Raw genomic sequence first — 16,650 nt, 5'->3', positions numbered from 1 at the left:
TCTGTGTGTGTGTGTGTGTGTGTGTGTGTGTGTGTGTGAGATTCTTCTCCTCTGATTGGTGAATTATTACTCATATGTTTGTTGATTTGGAGATTTTTTTTGTTTGCACAGTTCCCTTTTACTGAAAATCATGTGACCTACGGTAAATCTGGCAATTCGCCTTTTCCTTGTAAAAAAAAAACCTGTGCAATTTGGTTTATTTGTGCCATTTTATAAACGTTTAATAGAAATGTTATCGCTTCTATGAGATGAATTTCCATAGTAATTGAATGGCTGTGTCTCAAATCACACACTATACATTACTCTGACTCCTCAGAGTCGCCATACCATTACAGGCTCCGCCCACAGCACACAGAGTACATGTCATCAGGTCACACCTCCAATCTGATTGGCTCCCTTTATGAATATTTATGAAAAAAATGATTTCACCAGATTTACGTCAGTTGTAGCGCTGCAACTTTTCAATCAAATGCTAGCTTTAGCTTTCAGCGCTACATGGACGTGACAGAGCGAGAATGTTAAACTCATTAGACGACACAAAATGGCTGAAGGAAGATATTTTTTGTTGTAAAATAAGTTTAATCTACTTAGCAGCTCCAGATTTATACCCACGCTGCAAAAACAAACCTTAGCAAGCGAAATCACCCTGACTTTGGGGAAATTTATGAAGTATTCTTATTATGAGATCTCATCTCATCTCATCTCATTATCTGTAGCCGCTTTATCCTTCTACAGGGTCGCAGGCAAGCTGGATCCTATCCCAGCTGACTACGGGTGAAAGGCGGGGTTCACCCTGGACAAGTCGCCAGGTCATCACAGGGCTGACACATAGACACAGACAACCATTCACACTCACATTCACACCTACGCTCAATTTAGAGTCACCAGTTAACCTAACCTGCATGTCTTTGGACTGTGGGGGAAACCGGAGCACCCGGAGGAAACCCACGCGGACACGGGGAGAACATGCAAACTCCGCACAGAAAGGCCCTCGCCGGCCACGGGGCTCGAACCCAGGACCTTCTTGCTGTGAGGCGACAGCGCTAACCACTACACCACCGTGCCGCCCTATTATGAGATTATTATAAATTAAAAATTAGCTAATTTCTTGTTCAATTGGCAACTAATTTTGCTTCCTTTCTTCAATAAACCTTTGAAATTAGACTGAAATCTCTCTCTCCCAACAGAGCAAGACGACTTCAAACATGAAATTAGTAAAATGCCTAGAAATAAATTTAAGTTTAGATTTGGTTTATTGTCATTTTAGAATAGAAAATACGAGATTTAGAATTTGACGATATTCAAGATATTTTTAAAACTATATTCAAGATCAATTTGATTACATTATTTTAAATGTACTTGTTAAGACTATTGTTTTCAGTGGTTCCTGTGAAAGGTGTCGGCCATTTTGAAAAACATCGCAAACCAGCAGTTTCTGATGGCTCCACCCCTTTTACCAACACCATCCTCTGGTCTGTATTTCACAACCAAAAACGCTGGCTACGAATGTAACCGTGGTTCTATGACTAAGTGGAAGACCGCCAGGGCGGTGCTGAAAGCACTAGTGGAAGCATCTTTGCATCCGCATGTTTCGAGAACCGCATACAAAAGTTGTCGTCTCATGATGTATGACGTGCCTGCCTACATAAGGCAACATCCCACGTCATTTGGCCTCAAGATCATTCTCGCGCAGTCCGAGTGACCAAAGACCCTGGCGGTCTTCCACTTAGTCATAGAACCACGGTTACATTCGTAACCAGCATTCTATTTCCTTCACTCCAGACTGCCAGGGTGGTGCTGAAAGCACTAGTGGAAGACAAATACCAACCCAGTCACAAGGAATTCAGAAGAGCATCACCACCTTCTGGAAGAACAGCTGCACACAGCAATGGCATGGACACAACATTTAGCCTGTAGTACTGGGCAAATGTACATGTATTGGACCAAGTTGCAGCAGCACAAATGTCAGAGAGTGGTACGCCAAGGCAAGCTTCCCATGATGTTGCCTGAGCACGCGTCGAATGGCAGCAGACAGGAGAGGGCACAGTATGTCCCATAGATTCATAGGCATAGGTGATTGCCTCCACAACCCAATGGGAGAGCTGTTGCTTGGACAGAGGCCTTCCTCTCTGAGCACCACCAAAACAAACAATTGGTCTGTTGTACGAAAGGCTGCCGTCCTATCAAAATAAAACCTCAGAGCCCTGACAGGGCACAACTCTGCACACAAGTCCGTCCTGTCTGCCAGTATAGCAGTCAGCAAAATCGGCTGGTTGCTAAACTGGGGAGATAAGACTTTTGGGAGGAAAGCTGGGTTAGGCCACAATGAAACACTGTCAAACATAGGGCCCCAACGAAGACAAACAGTACTCACAGAGGGCATGTAGCTCACTCACACGCCGGGCTGTTGTGATGGCAAGAAGAAAAGCCGTTTTAACAGATAGCCACTTAATGTCAGCTGCTGACAGGGGCTCATAAGGAGGCAAGCAAAGGGATTCGAGCAGTGTTCAGATCCCATGATGGACTCCGCACAAAATGAGGAGGGTTAAGACAAAATGTCCCTCTCAAAAAGGCTATCACCAGCCGGTGGGACCCAAGTGAAACACCTCCAACCTCTGAACGGTGGGCTGTTAGTGCTGCAACATACACCTTAAGTATAGATGGAGCCCTGCCAAGCTCTAAAAGCTGCTGCAGGAAATCTAAAGTCTGTGGAACAGAGCAGCTTAGGGGGTCGATGTTGCGTTCCGCACACCAATCACAGAGCACCTTCCACTTGCCTGCATACAAGCATCGGGTAGATTCTGCACGTGCGTTCACCACAGTGTTCCTGGTCCCTTCTGAACACTCCAGTAGTAGCCCCGGGGCACCAAGGGCCACACCCAGAGCTTCAGGCATTCGGAACATGGGTGTTGAATCCTGCCCTCCATCTGCGTCAGCAAGTTGGGCCTGTTGGGCAGCTGACAAGGGGGTCCCACTAGTAGTGACAGCAGGAGCTGGAACCATGGCCTGGATGGCCAATGAGGAGCTATCAATAGCACATGGTGACTGTGATCGCACACATGGCAGAGTCCTCCACAACAGTGGTAGAGGGGGAAAGGCATAAAGGATGGCCCTCGGCCAGTCGTGGGCCAGAGCATCCTGGCCCAACGCTGCCATTTCTTTCCCCAGGGAAAACCATGTTGGACAATGAGTTTTCTGACTGCTCGCAAACAGATCCACAGTCACTCTCCCTTAGGTTTTCCAGATCTGTTCCACTGTGTCTGGATGCAGTTTCCAATCCCCTTGAGACACCTTGCCATGTGACAGAGCATCTACCACACTGTTTAGGCGTCCAGGTAGATAAGATGCTCTTATGGAAAGGAGGTTGTCCTGAGCCCAAACTAGGAGACTGAGCCACCTGAAGTGCAGCTACAGACCTTGTGCCCCCTGATGATTGATATAGAAAACAGTTGCCACATTGTCTGTACGTACCAATACATGTTTGCCCTGTAGCACTTCCTGAAAGTAGCACAACATCAGAAACACCGCCATCAACTCCAGTGTGTTGATGTAGGACATGTGCCACGGAGCAGGCCAGGTGCTGTTCACACCTTGCCGATGCCAGACTCCACCCCAACCCATGAGGGAAGCATCTGTCCGGATAACCTCCCACCGTCCCGGTGGGGGACCAAGTGGAACTGCATGAGTGAGAAAGTGTGCCTGGGACCAAGGTCTTAGCGTGAGCATGCAACGGCGTGTTATTCTCACCCTCATGTGTCTGTCTCACACTGGACACAGACGCAGTTGAAGAAGCCATCTCTGAAAAGCCCTTAGCCACAGAAGACCCAGAGGAATGACTACTGAGGCTGCTGTGAGTTTCCCCAACAGCTGAAGGAGAGAAACAGAATGCTCAGTTCCCCCAACATGAAGGTGGTTCACTCCAGTGAGAATTGAACTTCTGTCTGGCGTGGGACTGGCCAGCATAGTGTTCAAATCCAGGGCAAGGCCGATGAAATGTGTTGCCTGGACCGGGACCAGTTTGCACTTCCTCTGGTTCACCCTGAACCCCAGAACCGTAATGTGTAGTAGCAACCGGTGAGCATGTTCCCTGGCCTGTTCAGGCGATGCCGCACAAAGAAGCCAGTTGTCCAAGTAAGGGAGCACTCTTATGCCCTCCTTTTGAAGGGGTTCTAGTGCTACTTGGACGCATTTCGAGAACACCCCTGGTGCCAGAGAAAGTCCAAAGGGGAGAACTCTGAACTGAAAAATCTTTCTCATGAATGAAAAATGAAGGAAGCCCCTGTGGTCCATGGCAATGGGTATGTGAAGATAGGCATCCTCAAGATCTATGGTCACAAACCAGTCCTGGTTTGTGACTGCTTGCAGTACATTTGATGTTCGTAGCATTCGAAAAGGAAGCACCTTCAAGAAACGGTTTAACCTTCTTAAATCTAAAATCGGCCTGAACCCACCATCTTTCTTTGGAAAGAGAAAATAAACTGAAAAGAAACCCCCTGGGTGAACAATGGGGTCGACCATCTCTATGGCTCCTTTTTGTAGTAACAACTGAACTTCTCTCGACAAGGCTTCTGCCTGTCTTGGATTGCTTATAACTGTCTGCCTCACACCCGAATGCATTGGTGGCCGGCGGCAGAATTGCAGGCGGTACCCTTCTGAGAGGGTTGTGAGTAGCCATTGGCTGGTTGTTATTTCATGCCAACGCGCTAGCTGGCTGCCTGTAAAAACTCCTGCCACTGGCCCTGACCTGTCAGTGGTCCTGTCTACGTTTTTCGAAAGGGATGGGGAGGCGATGACAGCGGGGAGGACCTGTCTATCAAAAAGGGTGAAAACTCACGTGTGGCTGAGCGCCACCCTGCCTGGCTGAGGGAGGTGAGGAATTGGGGGCCCACTGCTGGGGTCAATGGGGAGACCTTTGTGCAGCTCTAGGAGCCACATGCGTGAGGCAGAAGGGTTGGGTGGAGCTCTGAAGGTGGGTGCTATGCCCACATGATGGGAGCGAGACTCTGTAACAGACACATGTCTGTCAAGGGCTTCTTGTGCTGCTGGCCCAAAGACCTGTCCAGGTGCCAGTGGGAGGTGCCTTAGGTTGTTCCTGCATACTTCTGGCAGAGGCGATTGAGCCAACCACACTTGTCGATGGGCTTGCAGCAAGGTGCCCAAGGTAGTGCCACACTGGTTGGCAATGATACCCATAGCCTGCAATGCAAGTTCCAGTACCTCAGCCGCCAGTGGGTTTGCCGATGATGTGTTGAGTGTCGAGTGCAGCATAACAAGCATGTGTGCCAGTGAGTTAGACACCCTGCCAAGAAAGGCAGTAGAGTTGTAAGCACGAGAAAGTAGCTTGTCTGTGTGGCGGCACTCAGCGTTAGGGCAACGCACCTGCTCCCAAAGTGCTTCATGAGGAGACACAATGAGTGAAGCAATGCTTGATTCGACTACTGGTATGCTACGCAAGCCAACATCACCAGGGTCCTGCATCGCCGCAAGCATGCAAGACATCTGGTCTGGATGGGCAGATTCTGTAGCAGCCTCCAGGGCAGAGGCCACCACAGAAGTAAAGTCACGACACTGTGGAATTACCAGAGAGGCACGCTGAACACGGCGCAGGAAATGTTCTCAGATCCAGTAGGAGGCGCTGGGGTGTCCAACTGCAAACGTTCAAGCAAAGCCTTCAGTGTGGCCTCCACCTAACCCACCACTGTGGCAGACTCCCCAGATCGCCCAGAGGTAACATCACTGCCCGAATCATGGGGCTCAACACCTGGCAGGACTTCGCTTGGTGGCTGCACTGAGGAAGACGAGTGACTGAAAAAGGTGTCTGAGGCAGCCACAGACATCACTTCCTCTTGGTCAGGTGGCTGAGAACATGAGCCAACGGGTGACAAGGAGGCAGGTGGTGCAGGCTTTTCCTCTACAGTACCTACCTGTGCCCCTGCTGTGTGTGTGTGTGTGGGGGGGGGGGGGCTTGCAAGCAGAGGCAGCAGACGCTCCACTGTAGATGAGAGCAGTTCCACTTTACGCTCTAACTCAGAAGACTTAGATTTTTTGCGCTGTTTTGCATGCACTGGTGGTGAAAGCCTACGCTTATGCTGTGTCTGAGAATCCCAGAGCAGAAAATTGCTAGACGCACGTTCCATACCAGCCAACCGCGCCTGTCTAACAGTAAGAGGCATTAACGCACAGGAAGGGCATGGATCAGACATTGCCTCCCTTAGATGTTGCATGCCAAGGCACTCTGCGCAGCGATCATGTGCATCCAGCACCTCCATGAGGTTGGGGCAAGTGGAACACCTCACTGAATCCATCTCAGTGTCCACTCACCCATGATTTTTTTTTTTTTAGAAAAGCAGCAAGGTGTAGCACTGCTTGCTAGCCTGGCAACCAAGGCTAGTGAGTTCGCAAGTGCAACTTTACCGCTACAGACAACGATTTACTAGCAACCAGAAAACCGATGCTCATGTAAAGTTGTAAGTACACGTTAACGTTATTGGCAACCGATTTGCTAACTCTCTCAACACTGACAAACCTGCCGGCAACCGAACAGTTTGTGACAAGACCGATATAATAGCCGTCCCTGAAAACTTGGCATCCAAGATTCAGTGACTGTTTTATGTATTGATAATCTCAAAATAATGTTAACCAAGTTACCTTAGCGACCAAACAGCTCGCGTGGAGTCGAGTCCCACTGAAGTCCTCTTCAGTCACGAGCTGCACTGTCGATTGTCGCAGGTATTCCCACAGTTAACTGATAACACACACACAATTCCAATAGAAGAGATGCGATTCCAACGCGAGAAAAAAGAAGAGGCCAAATGATGTGGGATATTGCCTTATATAGGCAGGCACGTCATACGTCATGAGATGACAACTTTTGTATGCGGTTCTCAAAACACGCCGATGCAAAGATGCTTCCACTAGTGCTTTCAGCACCGCCCTGGCGGTCTGGAGTGAAGGAAATAGAATATTAATTTTATAAATCGGTTTAAATGATGAGGCGAACTGATTTGTCTGTGAGTCTGATATGTTTAGAATAATCTTCCTCCACAACGTCATCCTTCATGGAATAACAGCTGCCCAGATGTTCACACCTCGCTCAGAGGAGATTCAATCATATCCCATCATGAGGAAGTCTGAGGTTTACATTAATAATAAACTCAAAGGGTTTGTGTTCAATGGGACGTTTTCACAGTTCTAACACACAACGACGTTTAACCCAGAAACACAAGACTCGCTGCACTGCTGGGAAAAAATCTCAAGTGATGACAATTAAAAAAAAAAAGGATGAATACAAAAGTTTTAGTTCATTACAAAAAATAACTTTTAAAAAGTGGAGAAGATTCACAGACAATAAAATAACAGTGCAGCAATCAGACGCTGGGCAGAGAGGCCGAAAGGGCATGTTTACACACACACACACACACACACACACACACACACACACACTGTTCAACACAGATAAAATGTTCAGGCTCCAAAATGAGTGAAAGAGCAAAAGTGTAGCTGAGTGTGTGTGTGTGAGAGAGAGAGAGAGAGAGAGAGAGAGAGAGAGAGAGATGGCATTGGTCTTTCTCAGTTGGAAACAGTTGTGTGTTATATAAGCAGATTTGTGTGTGTGTGTGTGTGTGTGTGTGTGTGCTGACTCCCTCATATGTATCTACAGGCTGAAGGCTGCTCACCTGCAGGAGCACAGATAATCCATGTGAGTGTGTTTCACATTCAAACAGAGAGAGAGAGAGAGAGAGAGAGAGAGAGAGAGAGAGAGAGAGAGAGAGAGACCCCTAGTGGCTGACCGATGTCTAATTTCAGAGCTCAGACTTCATATTTCAAGACCTTGATTCTTTCCCAGGGCGGCACGGTGGTGTAGTGGTTAGCGCTGTAGCCTCACAGCAAGAAGGTCCGGGTTCGAGCCCCGTGGCCGGCGAGGGCCTTTCTGTGTGGAGTTTGCATGTTCTCCCCGTGTCCGCGTGGGTTTCCTCCGGGTGCTCCGGTTTCCCCCACAGTCCAAAGACATGCAGGTTAGGTTAACTGGTGACTCTAAATTGAGCGTAGGTGTGAATGTGAGTGTGAATGGTTGTCTGTGTCTATGTGTCAGCCCTGTGATGACCTGGCGACTTGTCCAGGGTGAACCCCGCCTTTCACCCGTAGTCAGCTGGGATAGGCTCCAGCTCGCCTGCGACCCTGTAGAACAGGATAAAGCGGCTACAGATAATGGATGGATGGATAAACTCTCTCTCTCTCTCTCACACACACTCTCTCCTATCACACTCTTCTGTCTCTCTCTCTCTCTCCCCCTGTCTGTCTCTCTCTCTCTCTCTCTCTCCCTGTCTGTCTGTCTCTCTCTCTCTCTCGCAGCAAAACCTCCACAGATCACTGATCTGTTTAAAACACAACATTTTCTTCATACCTGAAAATTTTCAACAAATTATGGCTTGTTTTTTTCTTTCCTTTGCTGCCTGTGAGGCGACCCGAGGCCCATTCAGGTCCGCTACAATGGAGTAATGATACGAAACCAAATGGATCAGTCAAGAGATTTTAAAATGTAAATACTTTGACTCAATAAATATCTTCAGTTCCACGTTACAGTTTAGAATCAACAGAATGTCACCGAATTGTTGCGTTGTTGAATCTGACGTAGCGATACAGTGTTGTTGGGGAAGCTGTGGCCTAAAGGTTAGAGAAGCAGCTTTAGGACTAAAAGGTTGCCGGTTCGATTCCCTGGGCCAGCAGGAATGGCTGAAGTGCCCTTGAGCAAGGCACCGAACCCCCGCTTGCTACCTGGCTGCATGTGTGTGTGTGTGTGTGTGCGCGCTCACTGCTTCAGATGGGTTAAACGCAGAGGAGGAATTTCGCTGTGCTTGAGTGTACATGTGACAAAAATAAAAGGCTTCTTGTTGGAATATTGCAAGCACTGAAAACGTCGACTTGCTCCTTGGTGCAGAGGATTCTGGGAAGAGAATATGTTTAAAAAACATTGACTAGTGTGAGCCAATAGGATTTCTGCATCTGCCCTGATGGGTTCAGTGCTTGGACCCCTTAATCACTGGTCATGTTATTATTATTATTATTATTATTATTATTATGCACCTGGTCTCATCTTTTGATTAATACAATATCTCGAATTCAGAAAATCATGACTGAAATTCTGACGTAATTAATTATTAAACTTTAACATACCAGAGTGGCATTTTTAAAGGAACTTCTCCAGTTTTCTTGATGACACTAGAAAGTCAGCGCTCGTCCTTTTTTCCACTTGGAGTCGTGTTTTGCTCTGAGAGTAACTCCAGTTTTTCAGAAACTCTGTGTTAATTAAAGACGAGCGAACCCCCCCGACCTTCTCCTTTCTGTGCTGTGGTTTACATGCAGGTCATCTGTGTTTCATTTCTGATAAAACATGAAGGTTACAGAGATATACATTATTTACTGATACAGAAAGGTCACGAATCTGCACTTTAACAGCAGCGTGAAGAAGAAAAGGCACAAATATACCACGTCTTGTATCGCTCGTACAGTTTCACACTGATACCGTCAATAAAACACTCAACATTCAACAAGTTCAATATTCAACACTTTATCAGAGAGAATAAGGTACAAAACACTTATAATTTATTTTTATAAATGTGCAAACATCACGAAAAAACATTCGCTACTACAGTCCATATTCCAGAACTGTCCATCAGTGAGGAAACACGCACAAAATTCTGCACACACACACACACACACACACACACACACACACAGAGTACTTATATTAGTGAAAAATTCTGGAGTTTGTTCTGAGAAGCAATTTTTGACAAAACAGTAAAGAGCTCTTCACCCTGCGTTCGTGTTAGTGACGATTCGATTCCACTAATGAGTTCATTTATAGGGAGAGCTGTTAGAGTGGGCGGGACCTGGACTAGAAAAAAGGGGCGGGGCCAGATGCTGCAACAATGTTACAGAGACACTGCGTTTGTCGTGTTTATGAGACAATTTGACAAAAATTATTCAACAATTCGTCTGAAGTCGTTGATGTTTGTTAAAGTCGTGTCTCAGTTCTGCTGTTACAGAGACGTAACGGCTACGTGCTAGCGAAACTGATGGTAATTAATTAATCAATCAACTAATTAAAAAACTGTGATTAGCTAAGTACGTTAGCTGTTTTCACACCTAGTTCACAGGGATAAACGTTGTTTAAATGACTTTTGCTGAATAAAGAGTTGAAATCTATACATATAGAATAGGGTTGCCCTCACTTTCATAAAATCTGATGCATTTCTGTTCGGGTGTTCCTTTTCACCAATAAAGACATCCTGTACAATTTTTTGGCCATATTCAAAAGTCTAATGGTGGCACCATGAGGTTCATTTTTTGCCAAAAAACGCTTATTTTATGTTTTCGCGTAAGGTTTGAATCACAATGTTGGACTCCATTTATTGATTCCTTGTGAGCCAGAGATCATGTTAAGAACCTTTGCGAGGGATTGAGAAGCATTAATGTGATTCATAATACATTTGTATTGTTTAAAAGTAGTTGAACAATGATTCAATGAACAGCTAAAACTCAAACTGTGCTTGAGAATATATTTAGAATATGGACTAAAAATGTGTATCTAAGATATTTGGTATACTCTATAAGGTCCCATAATGTTTCATGAAAAGTGATCGAAATTTTGTCATAAAAGTCATAAAATAGCAGCTTTTTCCATAACTTTGAGCTCCTGGTGCCACCAGTAAACTTTTGAATTTTGTCAAAATATTTCACCCAGTGTGTTTTCTTACCAAAAGGAACATAAAAACAAAAATGCATCATGATCGGAGGAACTTTTCATTTTTAGGGGGAAACTGATGCACCCTAATATAGAAAACAAATCAGCACTAGCTTGGTTCTGGGTGCTAGCATTGAAACCATGGCAACAACAACAAAAAAGATGATAATAAAAATATTGCAGCATGAACACAGGGTGAGTTCGAACTAAACTAAACCCCACCTTTACCTGAACAGTCTTTTCTTATCTCATCACAAACTCACTTCAGCACTCCAAAACATTTGCCGTATTTTAGTCTTTGAGTGAACAAAAACAAAAAGAAGCTTTTTAAAACCACACCGTTAATATTGTATATATTCTAACAACTGTGCCTTTATTTTCAAGACAAAGTGGTGTTTTAGGAGCATTTAGTTAAGATTTATAACATGTATAAATTCATAGCTAGCAATAGTTCATTAGTTAGCTAGCTCGTTTGTTTTTTTGCTATTGGAGCTAGCGGTGTTGAGATTCTCATGATTGTGTGGAATGAGTACAGTACAGCTGATGAGATGTTTCTGATCCTGTTAAGAAACAATTAAAATACAAAAATATCCACGTAACATGAAGCATGGATTCAAAGCTCGAGCTTGTGCGCTTGATTTCTCATGTGTGGTTAGAAACAAAGAATGCACAATAAAAACCTAAATTATAAATTTCAAATATAGTTTTATCAATGACTGCTAACTAGATTGCTAGATTTTTTTCATATTTTATTTTTTATGTTTGTATATGTAAATACTTAATTTATCTAGAAGTTTTCTCTATTTTCTATTCTCTGTTTATTCTGTAATGATGCTGCTGGAATTTTAATTTCCCTGAGGGAACCCTCCCAAAGGGATCAATAAAGTTTTATCTATTTATCTATCTAACTGATATGATTGTGATTGACTTAACATTCATTTAAAAAAAATCTGTGCTACATGATACTGCGTCTGAATAAACACAAAATAAAGGCCACGTTCAAGGATAATTGCTTATTAGCATTAGCTTAATTATCTATTCATATACATTTAAATGAGCTTAATGAATATTTATTTCTCATTGATGCTATCCATGTTTCATTTGCTTGTCTGAGTTTTTGAAAAAAAAAAGTTCTTCTCAGTTATGCCGTTTTCTTTGGTGCTTTAAGTGCTGAGAAAATTTTGGGATTTTTCTGCGTGTAACACACGGCAGTGATACGTCTCCAAACTTCCTGTGGTACAGCATTCGCTCTTGGAGCTTTTCCAAGTATTTCTCTGGTTTGTTTTCAAACTGGTTCTTCTCATATCGTCTGAGAAACATCTTCCAGAACTGATCCTCCTGCAAAACACACAACGAGAAAGAATCTGCGTATAAATTCCTGCTGTAATAGAAAATTATTCAACATCTTCTGACCAATCAGAGTCCAGGATGTGGCGAGAGAAACAAAAAGTATTAGCTGTAGCTAGCTGTCATTAAAGTAACATTAGCTAAGCATAAAGCTATATGCATCGGCGCTAATATTACTGCATAAACAGAAAAATATTAAAAGTAAGACATAAAGAGTGTAACTTTGAAACATAGGCCATGCCCACTCTCTTGTTGACTCCACCCCCTCACACCCTTTCCTTTGTGTGGTGTGTAATAAACGCACAGTGTGTGTTGTGGACGGTGTGTGTCCTGTGTGTCGTCGCTCTCGCTTCGGTTTGGCGCAGTAATGTTCCAGATGCTGCAGGTCGCATCCTTTTATACAGCACTGCTCCACGATTCCTTTCCCTCTGCGGCGTGGACTTGCGTTCCTCACTGCTCCAGGATGACCTGACACACACAGAACACACACAACACATTTAATTAGTGGCATTTGTTGCATTTCAGGTGCTGATGGTGATGGTGGTGATGATGATGGTGGTGCTGGTGGTGCTGATGACGACGGTGGTGATGATAATGATGGTGCTGATGATGATGGTGGTGATGATGGTGGTGATGATGGTGATGTGCAGTGACAGTAGCAGTAGTGTGTTTTTAATACTGTTTTTTCTACATCACAACACTTCATATCTGCTGACCTTCTCATGCCAGTACGCACGTACGTACACACACACACACACACACACACACACCCGTGTGAAACATGCTTTGGTTTACTAATCCTGATTCACTGACGTCAGCATCTTCACTCAGCTCTCCAAAGACCTTTCATCCTGTTCTTCACCCAAGGACACATCCACCTGTCTCACTCTCTCTGTCTGTCTGTCTCTCTCTCTCTCGACTTCTCTCAATCAAATATCAGCCCCTACAGACCTGTCTGTCTTCAGAGCTGTCTCTCTCTCTCTAAACTTTTCTCTGTCAAATATCACCCTCTTCAGATCTGTCTGTCCTCAGACCTGTCTTTCTCAACTTCTCTCTATCTAATGTCACCATCTGTCTGTCTCTCTTGAGTTTTATCAAATGTCACCCTCTACAGACCTGTCTGTCTTCAGAGCTGTCTGTCTGTCTCGTGCTCACGCTCTCTTAGTGCTATCAGTTAGTTTTAATGCAGGAACACCGTGCCGCTGTGTGTGCGCATACCTCTATAAAATCCGCGATCTCCACACACAAGCTGAAGATCTGCGATGAGCTCCACGCCACACCGAGGTTTTGCTGAGTGAGCGAATTCAGGCAGCAGCACACACACCAACAGAGTGTACAACACACACACACTCCTCCAACACAGCACCTGCACAGGACACACACGAGTGCATGTGGACACCTGCAGCTTATCACAAGACTGAAAACACACACACACACACACACACACAGTGACCATTTGTACGTGTGTGTGTCTCTTGTACACAACAAATACTCTTCACTGCACAAGGCCACGAAGAACTTATAACTGACTTATACTGTCTTCTCACACACACACACACACACACACACACACACAATTCTTGTTACACTACACAATGATTATAGAGTAATTAACACACACACACACACACACACACACACACACACACTTCTGCTTATTCTTAGAAACCACAAAGAGACAGACGGAGCTGTGAGGAGAAAAAAACTGCACAACTTTACATTTATTACAGTTTTATTCTCTGTAAAGTGACCTTTATTATTATTATTATTATTATTATTATCTCATCTCATTATCTGTAGCTGCTTTATCCTGTTCTACAGGGTCGCAGGCGAGCTGGATCCTATCCCAGCTGACTACGGGCGAAAGGCGGGGTTCACCCTGGATAAGTCGCCAGGTCATCACAGGGCTGACACATAGACACAGACAACCATTCACACTCACATTCACACCTACGCTCAATTTAGAGTCACCAGTTAACCTAACCTGCATGTCTTTGGACTGTGGGGGAAACCGGAGCACCCGGAGGAAACCCACGCGGACACGGGGAGAACATGCAAACTCCGCACAGAAAGGCCCTCGCCGGCCACGGGGCTCGAACCCGGACCTTCTTGCTGTGAGGCGACAGCGCTAACCACTACACCACCGTGCCAACTGATTTAAATTTATATTTTAAAATAAAAAAAGAACAGTTTCACTTTTGATTAAAAATGCAACATTTTACTAATTAAATCAACTTAAACTATTATGCTTATTGTTTTACATTCTATCATCATCATCATCATCATCGTTATATCACTGAAGCAGAATAAAGGGCGGAGTTTAATAATCAGTGAAAAAAGTGTTTTTAATTTTTAAAAATTAAATTATTAAACTGTTTTTTGAGAAAGTAGAAAAAGCTGAAAGAAAAAGATAAAGAAAGTTGAAGGTTGAGTGAAATAAGATGATAAGTGTGTGTTCTCCTCTCTCTCTCTCGTTCTCTCTCACACACACACCATCAAATTAAACTTATTTTAAAACAAACAGCTGTAATTATGGAGTAACTACTAAAGTGCGCACACACACACACACACACACACACACACACAGTGTGCACTCTCACGATAGTTTTATTATAGAGGTTATAAAGCATTTTAATAGATTATAATTAACATGCTTTGCACAGTACAGATGTGTGATGAGAAATAAATGAAATAAATAAAATTTAAAAAACCAGAAATTATTCATTAATGCAATTTTAAAATAACACTTCAAAAATGTGCATAAAACTACTTGTAAATATTATTTATAAATATAATTTAAATATTTTCTATACCCTAAAATATAATTTACTCAAAAAATTATGAAATGTATTTTAAAGTGTTTAAAATCTATTTTCACACATTCATACATTTCTGCACTTAATAATTAAAATGCATTTTATTTTTATTCATTTGAATATTGTTCATAAAAACTACATTTTTAAGTGTATGTGTGTTGTACCTGTAGTGCAGGTGTGACTCCATGCCAAGTGTGTGTCATGACGGCTGCAGACACTGTAGTTCGTCTTCCACTGAGAGACGGGCGTGTGTGTGTGTGTCTTATAGTCAGAGAGGAGGAGCTAGACCTTGATCACACACCCTATTCTAACACCCTAAACACACACACACACACACACACACACACTAATAATTAGTTCAGTGTGCTCCATGATAAACTGGTGGCCATCGGTTTCCATTATCTCTTATTTTTCATTACTTTAATGATTTGTTCATGTGAAAACATCACAGAGACGCAGAAAATGTGTGTGTGTGTGTGTGTGTGTTAGGGTGCATCAGTTTCCCCCAAAAATGAAAAGTTCCTCCGATCATGATGCATTTTTGTTTTTATGTTCCTTTTGGTAAGAAAACACACTGGGTGAAATATTTTGACAAAATTCAAAAGTTTAATGGTGGCACCAGGAGCTCAAAGTTATGGAAAAAGCTGCTATTTTATGACTTTTATGACAAAATTTCGATCACTTTTCATGAAACATTATGGCACCTTATAGAGTATACCAAATATCTTAGATACACATTTTTAGTCCATATTCTAAATATATTATCAAGCACAGTTTGAGTTTTAGCTGTTCATTGAATCATTGTTCAACTACTTTTAAACAATACAAATGTATTATGAATCACATTAATGCTTCTCAATCCCTTGCAAAGGTTCTTAACATCATCTCTGGCTCACAAGAAATCAATAAATGGAGTCCAACATTGTGATTCAAACCTTACGCGAAAACATAAAATAAGCGTTTTTTGGCAAAAAATGAACCTCATGGTGCCACCATTAGACTTTTGAATATGGTCAGAAAATTGTACAGGACGTCTTTATTGGTGAAAAGGAACACCCAAACAAAAACGCATCAGGTTTTATGAAAGTGAGGGAAACTGATGCACCCTCGTGTGTGTGTGTGTGTGTGAGAGCGAGCACCAGATCAGTGTTTGATATCTGATGAAGATAATGAAGAGTTTCTGACGTGAAACAAACATCTCACACACACAATCAGTGTGTTTACTGTGTTTCTGTGTACAGACAGAACGTAATGATGTGATTAGCTGCATGTGGGTCACACAGATTAACACCACCATCATCACTGCACTGTATATTAATAATAATCTCAATATTAATAAAAACAACTAAATACTAATAACAGCTGTGCTGCAGTCCTGGAGAAAATTCTGAAGGGGAAGTGAAAAAAATTTTTTTTAAACATTTACTTTAAAAAAAGGACAATTATATATATATATGAGTGATTCCACGCTTATGGGTACTGAAATGGGGACATGAACTTATTTTTAAAAATTCACCTAAAACCATTTCTTTTTTTACCATCAGGTCACAAAACATGTAATCTTTAATGAATGATATGTTAAAAGATAACTTTAATTTTCTGAGATGTAATAAAAACATATTTATATGCCAAAGTCAAGCCTATGAGTTCCAAAATGATGTGTGTTACATTACTTCTGTTACGATTGTCCGTCTCGCGTCTGTTACAAATTAATTACAATCTAGCTCTATACCATGTTAATCT

At 43.1% G+C, this 16,650-nt stretch overlaps 1 protein-coding gene across 2 annotated transcripts; it reads right to left on the bottom strand.

Moving 5' to 3' along the window:
• Positions 1 to 11,511: 11,511 nt before the first annotated feature.
• igf3 (insulin-like growth factor 3) lies at positions 11,512 to 15,489 on the bottom strand. Of its 2 annotated transcripts, none has more exons than XM_060930971.1 (4): positions 15,072 to 15,489; positions 13,310 to 13,508; positions 12,396 to 12,559; positions 11,512 to 12,082 (listed from the first exon to the last, which is right to left on the bottom strand). In XM_060930971.1, exons 1-4 carry the CDS (start codon positions 15,108 to 15,110, stop codon positions 11,882 to 11,884), a joined length of 603 nt encoding a protein of 200 aa, XP_060786954.1. In that variant the 5' UTR covers positions 15,111 to 15,489; the 3' UTR covers positions 11,512 to 11,881. The 2 variants fall into 2 exon arrangements, with proteins under 2 accessions (XP_060786954.1, XP_060786955.1); XM_060930972.1 differs by having other exon boundaries at positions 13,310 to 13,457.
• Between the last annotated feature and the right edge of the window lie 1,161 nt (positions 15,490 to 16,650).

The sequence above is a fragment of the Neoarius graeffei genome, chromosome 10 (genome assembly GCF_027579695.1).
Source record: "Neoarius graeffei isolate fNeoGra1 chromosome 10, fNeoGra1.pri, whole genome shotgun sequence".
In the NCBI taxonomy this organism is placed as follows: domain Eukaryota; kingdom Metazoa; phylum Chordata; class Actinopteri; order Siluriformes; family Ariidae; genus Neoarius; species Neoarius graeffei.
Note: the sequence above shows the minus strand (reverse complement) of the source record. Positions and strands in the feature narration are given on the sequence as shown.